The sequence below is a fragment of the Syngnathoides biaculeatus genome, chromosome 10 (assembly GCF_019802595.1).
Source record: "Syngnathoides biaculeatus isolate LvHL_M chromosome 10, ASM1980259v1, whole genome shotgun sequence".
NCBI classification, from domain to species: domain Eukaryota; kingdom Metazoa; phylum Chordata; class Actinopteri; order Syngnathiformes; family Syngnathidae; genus Syngnathoides; species Syngnathoides biaculeatus.
The window spans coordinates 18,338,935-18,352,511 of NC_084649.1; the positions used below are offsets into that span (position 1 = coordinate 18,338,935).

The 13,577-nt window shown below is 42.9% G+C and overlaps 1 protein-coding gene across 1 annotated transcript in view; it reads left to right on the top strand.

Moving 5' to 3' along the window:
* Positions 1-9,546: 9,546 nt before the first annotated feature.
* The window catches only part of ca16b (carbonic anhydrase XVI b), a 131,509-nt gene continuing 127,478 nt past the window's right edge, over positions 9,547-13,577 (top strand). The window contains exon 1 of the mRNA XM_061831416.1: positions 9,547-10,287. Within this exon, the coding sequence (XP_061687400.1) occupies positions 10,200-10,287 (88 nt within the window). The 5' untranslated portion in view covers positions 9,547-10,199. The remainder of the gene's footprint in view (positions 10,288-13,577) is intronic.

Consider the following 13,577-nt stretch of genomic DNA (forward strand, 5'->3'; position numbering starts at 1 on the left):
TTCTGCAGACATCCTCAACAGGCTTCAAGAAGCAGCTATACAACAATGTCAACAAGCCCGGTCATTACTCTTTTCTTTTCATTTTTTTTTTTTCCCAATGGCTTCTCACATTTATGTAATCGATTACGGACCCCCGCGTGGATAGTCGTCCGCGTTTCTCTCCCGATCTGAGCATCACACAACATTATTTCCCACCGTCAACCATTAGCGCCACCGCACCATCATGCGACACCGCGGCGAAGACGCTCGCGATGTGAGAGCGCATCATTACTTTGATGAATGACATCATTTGAACAACAGTATGACTTAACTGTAAAAAGAAACGCTCGGCTTCGCAGTGAGGGATGCATATGAGAAGAAAAGAAATACTGTAATGCAATAAGAGACAGGACCGAGCTGCAGGAGTTACCGTCTCTTGTTTCAAGCTACTATTTGTTTTCCTTGTTTGGGATTATTTGCATTATTACTTTTGCTGTTATGGGCTTTCTTAGGTGCGTGCGAGTTCAGATGCAAACTTCAAGAAAAGTGAGCAAAAAGAAGAAATGCACCCAGACTTAAATCTGTCAGAGGAATTAGACAAATATTCAGTACAAGCGCGAGTAGCCTGACGCCACAGTTCTTCTTTGCAACCTCTGCCCATAGGCTTATTGACCATTTCATGCTTTTCTTTTGGCATTAATTATGCATGCATTGCTGTATTGCACTGCAAATGTATCACACACATATTTTTCATGCCTTTCTCCACAACAACATAAAATTGAATCAAGGCATTCTTCGTCTGAGCTTTCCGCATCATTTCACACCAAAATGAAATTAAAGCTCCCGAGTAGTGGCGTGGAATCAGGGCGAATGCACAGGATGTGTAGTTGTCCGTACATCTGATAATCCATTTTCTTAGCCGCTTATCCTTACGAGGGTCGCGGGAGTGCTGGAGCGTATCCCAGCTGTCAAAGGGCAGGAGGCGGGGTACACCTTGAACTGTTTGCCAACCAATCGCAGGGCACATGGAGACAAACAGCCGCACTCGCAATCACACCTAGGGGCAATTTAGAGTGTCCAATTAATGTTGCATGTTTTTGGAATGTGGGAACAAACCGGAGTGCCTGGAGGAAACCCACCCAGGCACGTGGAGAACATGCAAACTTCACACAGGGAGGGCTGGGATTGAACTCGAGTCCTCAGAACCGTGAGGCCAATGCTTTCCAGTTTCTCCACCGCACCGCCCACATCTGATAATTCTGATTCAAAAACACAAATAGGCAAAAAAATCTTTACATAGAAATAGACAAGGGTACTGTACCCCAAAATACACACAAAAATACTTAGTACACTGAATGCGAGGTTGAAAGAAATCGATTTGAAATTGACTATGGGGCAGCACGGTGGATCAGATGGTAAAGCGTTGGCTTCACATTTCTCAGGAACTGGGTTAGATCCTGGTTACGCTTGCGTGGAGTTTGCATGTTCTCCATGTGCCTGCGTGGGTTTTCTCCAGACACTCTAGTTTCCTCCCGCATCCCCAAAACATGCAACATTCATTGAACTTCTAAATTGTCCCTTGGTGTGATTGTGAGTGTTATTGCTGTTTGTCTCTTTGTGCCCTGCGATTGGCTGGCACCCAGTCCAGGGCGTACCCTGCCTCCTGCCAGTTGATAGCTGGGATATCTTCCAGCACTCAAGCGACCCTCATGAGGGTAAGCGGTGAAGAAAACGGATGGATAATTGGACACTCTAAATTGCCCATAGGTGTTATTGTGAGTGCAGCTGTTGTCTGTCTCTATATGCCCAGCGATTGGCTGGCAACCAGTTCAGGGTGTACCCTCCCTCCTGCCCGTTGAGAGCTGGGATGGACTGCAGGACTTCCACGACCCTCATGAGGATAAGCAGCTAATAAAATGGATGGATGGATGGATGGATGGATGGATGGATGGATGGATGGATGGATGGATGAACCAGACCAGAACCTCAGAACTGTGAGGCAGATGTGCAAAACACTACTGCACCCCACTGCCATAGTTTGTCCCGATTTGGGTGCCAATTGACAATCATTCACATGTACATTCACGTCTTCAATGAACTTAAAATGCATATTTTTGGAATGCGGGCGGAAGCCGGATTACCCTCCATCTACGCCACCGTGCTGCCCACGATACATTTCGGTTATTAATAATTTCCAACTTAACGTTGCATTTCATAAAAAGATAATAGTCACAACCCTCCCACGACGGCAGGGGCGGAGGGGGGGGGGTGCCTGTTCACAGCCCGGCCCTGGGGGGGTATGGATAAAACATTTTGTGCCATCAAAGTTGACCATCCATGCTCGCTCTTTGAAGGCGACGCAACGGAATACACTTCAATGGCATCGTCGGAAGCCGTATTTCAAGTCAGTGGAGAAAACTTTCACTGACTGATGACATTAGGCAAAGCGGCAGAAGAGTCGGAGACAAGCAACGCAGGCGATGAAGCGCGAGAGCATCTCACGACGATGATGAGGAGGAACAGCAGAGGACAAGGCAACAAAAGATAAAACTATTTGGGCAGAGTAATAATGGCAAAAAATAGCTTTGGCTTGAATAATGGATGAGATTGAGAATCAAATAAATTATATATAGTCATAGCCTGAATTGCATTACATAATTGATGCACGTGGTCATACATTATGCACCAACTGTCAACATGTGAAATGTGTTTGAAAAAATAATACAAGTGTGATTCTCCAACCACTTAAGGGCAAAGAGGAAGGAGATGCCTGTGGGACAATGTCAGTGTCATGGCCGGACTCAGATGAATCATACATATTTCACCTTTTTTCTTTTGCTTTTCTTTCTTTTTTTTTTTTAAACTTACTCCTTTTTTTAAACTCGGCAACACAATTTAACTGTCAGAGAAGGTGTTAGGATGCCTTAAGGGCTTCAACTCCCAAAGGGTGGAAAAGATTAGAATGTCAAATGGCAAAGGCACACAATACAATGGCCTCATGAACCTGTCGGGAAGCAGACAGCGGTCAGGGGAGTGTAAACCAGTTGCCTCGTGATCTCTATCATCTCGGTGCGGGTGGGGGGGACGACAGGCTGAGTTTCTAGTTTAAAAAAAAAATGCTTTACATTCTTGACCCCGTGCTAGTTACACACCTGCAATGGCATTTTGCCTAGTTTTGCCATCATCTTGCAAACGCATTCGCGCTCGTGCGTCAGACAGAAAAAAAACATAAACTGCTTGGCAGTAGATGCAGAAGATCTAAGGGAAGCATAATTTTAGATTTGGAATGTTTTTTTTTTTTTGCGCATTTCATTTTACTGTCTGAATAATGAAGCTTTTTTTTCCCCTTCTCCCGTAATTGCAGTTTATACTGTACAAACGTACTGTATTCTATTAATATATCACTCATGATAATAGTCACACCCCGTAGATGCATTTACAGTACATACCATCTCATTATTTACATGTTGTGGATACTGGATCGAGTATATAATTACTCCCCGTGCTGTTCCGGTTCAATCCGGTCTTTTGTTGCCTTGTACGTGTGGTGCGTAGTTACAGTAAAGTTGCATCTAATACAACAATCGGGGTTCTATATTAAAAGATGAGACTTTTACTTGGCGTGTACTGGGAGCAATATATTCAGAAATGGAAGGCTTTTTAGTTTTGAAGTAGTATTGTACTCCATCCATTTTGTAGCTGACTGTGGGCGAACCACATACCCCTACTGTGCTGAGAAAAATATTGCGTCCCACTAATAAAGTCCCCCAAAAAAGGAGGCGTTTATTTAGGGTGACGTCTTTATTAATTCATGTTTAAGCCATATAGCACAAGTATTTGGGCCAAGCATCTCTATTTAATTTGTCTTTCTAAACAACAATTTACATACATACACCGAGCGGCTGTGCAATCTTTTTTTGTTGCCAATTCAAAAAATTATAAAAAATGAAACAGTCAACTTTAGATCTCGTTTATAAAAACCTGCCAATTTGACCAGCACAGGAAATTAAATTTGACTTTTCCAGAAAGGATTCTTGGATGGGCGGCATGGTAGAGCGTTGGCCTCACAGTTCTGAGGTCCCGGGTTCAATCCCAGACCCGCCTGTGTGGAGTTTGCATGTTCTCCCCGTGCCTGCGTGGGTTTTCTCTGGGTGGGCACTCCGGTTTCCTCCCACATTCCAAAAACATGCAACATTAATTGGACACTCTAAATTGCCCTAAGGTGTGATTGTGAGTGCGGCTGTTTGTCTCTATGTGCCCTGCGATTGGCTGGCAACCAGTTCGGGGTGTATCCCACCTCCTGCCCGTTGACAGCTGGGATAAGTTTGAGGATAAGCAATCCCTGCGACCCTCGTGAGGATAAGCGGTGAAGAAAATGGATGGATTCTTGGATGAGGTTTTTTGGGGGGGGCGAGGGGGGGACTGATGATGATTATAAAAAAATACAAAATAAAATTCAAAAACATAACACCACCAGGATTCTCATGTCCATCACTATTTTGTGATGTCATAGTAAGATTTAACGCGCCTAAGGTCAGAGCGTTCGGCTAATTCCGTTCACTTGTATGCGTCTTGGTGATGGAAAAAGACCATTTAGAAGTTAGGAATTAGCCCCCCCCCCCATCCCTTTGGGCTCAAAGAGCTCGGAAAGAGCGGTTCAGGTTAATTGCACTTGATCAGTCAGATACATGTCTGTAGTATTGTCAAGCACACCGTAGTGCCGCGTACTCAGAGGCACTGCGAGGCTGGAGGATCCTGAGAGGATGCCCAGGAGGCGACGGGCACTTTGGAAAAGGTAGCCCATTCTGGAGAGGAAGCAGATGGCCTGCATTAAAAAGCAAAGGGCCCTTGTGACAGTCCTCAATAGCCCTGCAGAGAACTGGATAATTAAATGAGAAATTTAATCAAATTCCTCAAATTAAATGTCCAGCTGGATAGCTTTGCAAAGAACACCGCCGACCGACAGCACGCTTACCTGAGGGACGGACTCTGGTGCGAGTACAATCCTCCAATCAGTACGCCCTCGCGCCGTGATGGGTGGAGGTGATGATTACTGCTAAAATATTCCATTCACAGTTTTGCCAGCGGGGGGCAAAAGGGGCATTAGTGTGCGACCACAAGGGAGTCATTTGCATAATGGCACCTGAGAGGAAGTGCCACGACGGCGGAGGCTGGAGCGTTTGGGGCACGGCGGCGCAGTGCCCCACTAGATCCATCCAGGGGCTTTACTTTTTTTTTTTTTTTTTTTTTAAACATAAACAATAACAAATTCAGTTCTCCTTATTTTTTTATTATTTTAAAATAACAAATCACAATCTATATGTACTCTGTGTGGGATTAATCTACACTTGAATTCATATGGCAGTGTTTACGCGCTTTGGTGCTGCTGATTTGCTTCGCAAAGATGTAATTTACTCAAGTGTTCCTCGCTTCCTGTACTTCACTTCCTGCTTGTAATGTAAATAATCTAGTGGGTGTGGCGTGTATATCTCGTGGAGGAAAAAAAGGCCTACGGCGCAAAGATGATTGAACGCCGTAAATATCTCTAAATTCAAGAGGGGCATTTGTCTCGAGTGGCTGCCCCAGTCGGAAATAACGTCCAAAAGAGGAATGGCCATTATTTAAGCAAATGCGATATTGTATTCTCCGATAAATCCTTTGGAGTCATTTGCAAAGTCTATCTCACTAGAAAAATACTAGTAATCAGAGCATTATGTTCATTGGTATCAGCCAAGTTAACTTGTTAATGCTTCATTGCTGCTGTTTTGGTTGGCAAAATAGTTAATAGTTTTATAATGTTCATTTGTGCTTTATATTGTCTATAAGATAATTAGAAGTACAACATTTTTTTTTTCAGATGTAGGAAAAAAAGAAGGCTCTAGCATAATTCCCGGCCTACAGACCGCACCTGGTTATAAGCCTCGCTCAGTATGTAAAGGAACAATTTAAAATAAAATAAAATAAAATAAATTTGTGAAGAAAATACCATTTGGTACATACATACGCTGCAGCTGTGTAAAAGCCGCAGGTGCCCACATTAAAACCCACATTCAAACACGAGATATTGACAAGGAAAGACTGTACACAGAAAGAGTTTAACGCTAGCGCAGAGCGAGTGCTAACGCTAGCGTCGCGCTAAAGATAACGCTAACAGGGTCGGTTAAAATAAAAATTATCGGTAAAGATCACTGAGACACGCCAGTAACACAGCAGCAACACGCTAGCCCAGCGCTAACAGGGTCGCTAAAAGTTAATTCCTCACCAAGTTCACAAGTTTGACTTTATTCACATAAAATGACAACTTCATGTTGTAATACTGAGATTTTTTTTCCCCCCCAAATCAAATCGGAACTTTACTTTCATAATATTTCCATTAGGTTCATATAAAATGACATCTTATTTTCCCGGAATATTACGGATCATCTTGTTTATAATACAATGCTATGAGAATATTACACTGACTAATTTCACATGGAATCAATCACACTCTCATTTTCTCCACAACCTTGTTCTTGTGAGACTGTACTATATTCTTTCGTGCATTAAAATCATTACCCAATTCTTGTTATGTTACAACTTTAGTATAAAAAGATTCCCCGTAGTACTACATTACCAAAGCAAATACAGTAATTCCTGGCCTACAGAGTGCAACTGGTTTTAAGCCTCACCCAGTACATTTGTAAAGGAAATACCATTTGGTACATACATACGCCGCATTTGTGTAAAAGCCACAAGTGCCCACATTGGAACCCACATTGAAACACGAAATATTTACAAAGACAGTACACAGAGAGTTTAACACTAACGCTAACGCTAGCACCGCGCAAACAAGGACAATTGAAAATAAAAACTTATCAGTAAAAATCACTGAGACAGGGCTGTCACACACTAGCGCAGCGCTAACTGGTAACTGGTAAAAGTCACTTCCTCGGCACATATATTCCAGCGGTCTCATTCTTGCCTTTTCCGCTCGAGTGCCCCCTTGCAGTCGTTAGAAACAATGCACAAATTAGCCACATCACCGCATAAACCGCAGGGTTGAAAGCGTGTGGAAAAAAGTCACGGCTTGAAGGCCGGAAATTACGGTATTTGAGGGATGATCCCTGGGAAACAATTTGTGGGGATGTCGTCTAGTCGACGGACGCCCACCGTTTGCGGGAATCTGGTACTACTGCTGTATTCTTCCGAGAAACATACTTAATGGTATCTCATTTCATGTTCTTCACTTCCTGTTTGCACTTTAAACATCCAAGTGGCCGTGGCTGGCTCGTCATTATAAAAGGTCAAGGTGGTAAAGCGTAAGTCAGAACTGTGTTCTTCGGTCCGTTTGATCGTGAAACCTTACTGATCGCTTCCTAATCAATCACAGATGTGTTGTCTGTGGGAATGGAAAACAATTTTGAATTAAAAAAAGAAACAATTATTAAAAAAGAACTATTAAACAGTACATTTAGTTTCATGGTGTAAAGCCTTATTGGCGTTTTCCATCTAAAATGGCACTGGATTTAAGGCTTCATTCTCCTACTCCATTTCATCCTATTTGACGCAACATTAAAAAGAGACAGCACAATCCTGTCAGACGACATGACAATTGAAGCGGCGCATTGTCGAGCCTCCCAGGCGCGGGGGGTGGGGGGGGGGGATTTCTGGCATGTGCATTAATGAGCGGCCGCACATAGGAGTGTTACTGGGATGGGAGGCAATGCGTGCCAAAAAAAAAAAGAAATAAAATAAACGAAATTGCTGCGTGAAATGGTTTCCAGCGGCATGACCTGTCAAGCACTGGCCCTCTGTAGAAGAGATGCAGGATGGGTCATCGGGGGGGGGGGGGGCTTGGAGAACAATTTCGTGATGGAAGTTCAACTTTTAGTACGAATGGACTGAAAAAGAAATAAATTGGAGATACGAGACAGCTGTATTCTTATGACTATAGTACAGAGCAGTACAATATATCAAGTATAAATCATAAATCTTTCGTGTAATATTTGTTAACTTAGTGCTTTATGATCCATTGTAATGTTTATTTTGCAGCTTCTCACTAATGTATTTATTATCCATCCATCCGTTTTCTTAGCCGCTAACCCTCACAAGGGTCACGGGGAGCGCTGGAGCCTATCCCAGCTGTCAACGGGCAGGAGGCGGGGTGCACCCTGAACTGGTCGCTAGCCAATCACAGGGCGCATTGATACAAACAGCCGCACTCACGATTACACCTATGGGCAATTTTTAGAGTGTCCAATTAATGTTGCATGTTTTTGGGATGTGGGAGGAAATCGGAGTGCCCGGAGAAAACCTACGCAGGGACGGGGAGAACATGCAAACTCCACACAGGTGGCGCCAGGATCAACCCCGGGTCCTCAGAACTGTGAGACCAATGCTGAGGCACCATGCCACCTGTATTTATTATAAATTCATAATTCATTGTAAAACATAACTGTCCTCAACATCACAAGGAGCAAGCACACACTGTTGGCATCAGCAAATCCACTTTGGGGGCATGATGTCAGTGCCCAGGGGCGCATTTTGCCGCTTAATAAACACGTGGGCACATGTAAATCTTTACAAACAGGTAAATTTGGAGAGATTGAAAATATGGTGACGGTTTAGAAGAGTGACTATTTTTCTAAATGCCACAGTGTCCTTTCAGTTGCTTGGGCATTTCCAGGTTATATCATTTAATAGCGACCTCAACCAGCTGCTCGGTCACTGTAATTGGTGAAAATGGATTTATAGAGGCGGCACGGTGGCACACCTGGTAAAAGCATGGGCCTCACAGTTCTGAGGACCCGGGATCAAGCCCGCCCTCGCCTGTGTGGAGTTTGCATGTTCTCCTTGTGGCTGTGTGGCATTCCGGTGTCCTCCCACATCCCAAAAACATGGGACATTATTGGACACTCTAAATTGCCCGTAGGTGTGATAGTGAGTGCGGCTGTTTGTCTCCATGTGCCCTGCGATTGGCTGGCAACCAGTTCAGGGTGTACCCCGCCTCCTGCCCGTTGACAGCTGGGATAGGCTCCAGCGCTTCCCGTGACCCTCGTGAAAGAAAATGGATGGATGGATAGATAAATTTCTCGATGTGAAAATATATAGTTTGGTGAATCATATGAGTGGGTTTAACATAACGGACAGACGCGTGGGTGTTGACTTCCACTGAAACCCTAAAACTGATCTGCCAACCGTTGCCCTAATCCTTAGCAAAAATAAAAATGAAAAGCAGAGAATGCTGGGAAACAAAGTCAAAAGGATTGGAATACCGTCCCCCGGAATTTATGCAAAGAATAACTTTTTAAAAAATGTTGTATTAATTATTTGATGTTGTTGTATTTTTATTTATTATTTTATTGACACGAGTGAAAATTGAAGCTGTTTTTCATCAGTGCACTTGTGTGTCCCGGTGTAGTGGGTGGCAAAGGGGGGCGAAGGCTGGGGGGGGTTTGCACAGGGCGCCATTCACGCTAGGACCGCCAATGCTCGCAGGCACAACCCAGTGTCTTAGCTCCAAGTCTTTTTTTTTTTTTCCTCCTCGTTGCATTCAACAAATCCGAGCACCGCCTCCCCTCGTTCCCTCCGCCCCCCGCTCGCACGCAGCCTGTCGGCCAGGATGGGACCAGCAGCCGCCTGATTTCCATGCATGCATGACCGCTAGTCCACTTCCTGGATGGAAGAATGGGACAATTCTAGCAGCAGTTTTTCTTCGCATTGTGCCTCGCTGCCAGCCGCGGATAAACATCGAGTGATCGCCTCTTCTAATCAATATCATCGGACCACTTTACCCCCCCACCCCCACCCCCCTTCTTTCTCTTATGTAGTTAAAGACAGCCATTGATCGCCGCCTGACCCCCTTCCACTCTCTCCGGGAATGTGGCTCCGCGGAAGCCCGTCGTGGAGTCATAAGAGCCCCGCTTGGAAGTGTTTCCACGCAGCCTTGGCGTGTTCTTCCTCGAACCCGAAAGAGCCTCAGCTTGGACCAAAGCGGACTATTTTGTAAAAAAAGGGGGAAATTAAAGACCATTTCCTCTTTTTTTTTTTGACGGTTGCCTGGCCGCTACGTCAACTTAATTTTTATTTATTTTTTTTTGTTGGGGGGAGCCTTCGCTCGGACGCGTGGAATTTTCTCCCGTTTTCCCCCCATATAGCAAGCTAAAAGACTGAAACAAAAAAAAAATAACATCCAGAAACTTTGTCAGCATCTCGTCATTGCTCTCCATGAGTAGTTTAACATGCGGAGGAGACGGGAACCGAATTGCTGGTGGATTGTATCCGTAATGCTTCTCCTAACCTTGGCCGAACACGGCGACTGTCATCCTGGTAAGTAGCGGCGCTTACTTTGCGGCACACAAGCTAGCGCTCGTCTTTCCGAGCTGCGTCTGAATTGCTCTCTTTTTATTTTTGGGGTGGGGGAAAATATCATTTTATTTAGCAACCATGTCGCCACACGCGAGTCTAGTAAGGTTGTCGACATGAATAACGTTTCAAAAGGACATACCAACATCTCATCTGAAATTCGTATGCTTATTAGTTTGCACGTTTCTCATCATCCGGCTGCACGATGGCGCAAAAAAAAAATAAAAATAAAAATACACGTTACACGACATTATTACATCAAATCTGCCTATCAATAATAAAAAAAAAACAACACTCTTTAGTCACCATTAGAGTTCTCTCAACGTGCCAAAGTGTTATTATTAATGCAAACTATGACACTCTGTTACAGTCAATACTTTTACGGCAGCTTTTGCATCTTTATTTTTGTTTGTAGCTAAAGTTTGACCTAAAGTGGCTTTTTTCTGTGTGTGTGTGTGTGTGCTTTGTATGCTGTACAGCGAGCAGCTAGTATGAGACTGTGACTCATTTTCTACACACAGGGCACTTTATTAGGTACACCTAGGAGCTTTGTCTGGGTTTTTGCAAAAAAGGCAGGATGCCAACCTTGTGTAGCAGACATAAAAATTAAAAAACACAATCATAAGCATGCTGGCAAAACAGGTCTGACAGCGTCAATCGATATATGGAAATCCGTTAGTCCCATATTTCCTTGATAGTTCAATTTCGTTGTGATTTAGGATGCAACTGAAAAGGTAGTGAGTATCAAAATGCCACAAATAATACACTCACAAATAATATAGTGTAGATTTCAACCTATATTGAAGTGTGTGTAAACCAACCTGAACTCAATCCAGTGCAAGAGCTGCGGTTCCAGTCTGCAGTACAGTTTTGTTAAATAAATATCCCCCTGTCGACGTTGAGCAATGCAAGCGGTATTTATTGTTTGCTGATTTCTGACAAATCTCGTTCGGATCCAATCGGATCGCGTAAGGTCACTGACTGTGTAGCGGTTCACTTGGTTGACGTCCGCACAAGCAGTGTGTGTTCGATTCTTATTCTGTAATGTTCTTCGCGAGCAGTATTGTTAAATACCTTTGAACTCTTCTGTCGGCCATTTATTTATTTGACAGATGTTGTTCGGATCTTATTCGATTATATGGACGCGCTGATGACGTAGCGGTTCACTTGGCTGAGGTCTGTGCAGGCAGCGTGGGTCAATTCCCACTCAGGGTTAGTGTGAAAATATACGTTTATGTCTTCTACGATCGAGTGGCGACCAGTCCAGGGTGCAAAGTGCAATATAACAATATATATCATAGTTTCATGTAAAAATGTCAACACTGATGACATTACCCCTTATCATTTGTCCTTTTTTTTTAGATTTCTTTTCCTGCTACATATCTTTCCAATTAATAATATGCTCATGGTGAGTGGTACATCGCCTCCTGCCCACAGTTGAAGTGTGTTTGAAGCGTTAGTGATCAGCGCATCCTGCAATCCGTACTAGTTCTCTGACCTCGGTGCTTGATCGAATTGTCACAGTTTGGTTGGGTCCGGGCGGCCATCTTTGGTTGGGTTCCTTCGGTGTGGTTTTCAAAAAGCAGTCTTGTATTTTTCTTTTCAATTCTGTGTTTACAGTTTACCACACAGAGCTAACATGGCAACTGTGTATATTCTCTACTTGTATATTCACACAACTCTACTTTCTACTGCGTCTCTTATTTCTTCTTCATTTCTTATTTATTTAGTACTTTTACGTAGTGCCCCTAATGTTCGGACTGAGACACCACAGCCAGGTCAATCGAACCCAACAGAAGAAGAACTTGTTCCTGAAACTCAACCTGCAAAACATTAACATTTGCTTGTTAAATGGTAGGCATACGTGAAGATTACATTAAGGAATGTATTTTATATACCGCATTTTCCACACTAAAAGACGCACCTTAAAAGCCTTTAATTTTCTCAAAAGGCGACGATGTGCCTTATAATCTGGTGAGGCTTGTATATGGATCAATATTGAGCCTTTAGTGCAGCTCCATCTAATGGGATGCATAACGTAATCCTGACCTCTACTGTAGCGTCTATTCTATGCGCCTTATAATGCGGTGCGCCTTATATATGAAAAAAAGTTTTAAAATGGGCCATTCATTGTAGGTGCGCCTTATAATGCGGTGTACCTTATAGTGCGGAAAATGTGTGTGTGTGTGTGTGTGTGTGTGTGTATATATATATATATATATATATATATATATATATATATATATATATATATATATATAAATTTTTAAAATAAATATATTATTTAATTACATTTATTTAATATATTAAAACTATATAACATACATTTCTTTGCACTTTTTTTGGATTCCTTGAAAATACCACTGAATATTTGTAGTTGATTTATTTTTTTTATGAATCTTTCAATGATATTACACTCTCCATCTGAAATGCATGATTTATATTTAAACAATAACAAGATGAAATTGACTGATTTCATATAATTTCAAGGTGAAATACTATATCGTGTATATTGTTGTCGAGATGTCAAATTTTGTACAGCACTTTTCTAGGGTTTAGCTCTCCTTCCACCTGAACGTCAGCTGGGATTAACTGCAGCTCCCCGTGAACCTGAACATGATAAGCGGTACTGTATAGAAAATGGAGCTACATTATAGATTATGTAGGTTCACTAATGTTACGGCGCCAGCGGTGCTACTTTTGCCGGCACGGGGAACATTTGGCTCATCGCAGGGACAATTTTTACATTTAAAGTCGTACAGCAGCCGCAGTGTTTGCACACGTTTGTAATTCTAAGATTGATTTGCATTTGTGCAACATTGTTTTTGTAACTGCACGGCGGGCCGGATTAAATGCTCATCCTACGGCCCGTAGGTTCCCCGCCCCTGTGCAAAAAATGTGAGCTGGTGAAACGCTGTCCCATATTTGTGTCTTAGCAGCCTATATGTAATTCTCAATACCTGGGGGAAATCTTAATGTTGTCACTATTTATGGGAAAACCAGCATTTGAACAACTGTTGTATTATCATAATGGGCAGCCTCGTCTAAAATGTTGATGAGGAGTCAGAAAGCTGGCAGGTTTTCAAGCACTTATCCTTGCTCTGATGTTCCTTACTATTTATTTGACAGTATTTCATAGAGCGAGAAACCACCAAATCAGCAAGGATAATATGAAAGACGAGCAATTTTCTGTGGTTTTCAGTCATTACTGACAAATGTGTTCTTCCATAGGCCAATCCCCGTATTTATATGAA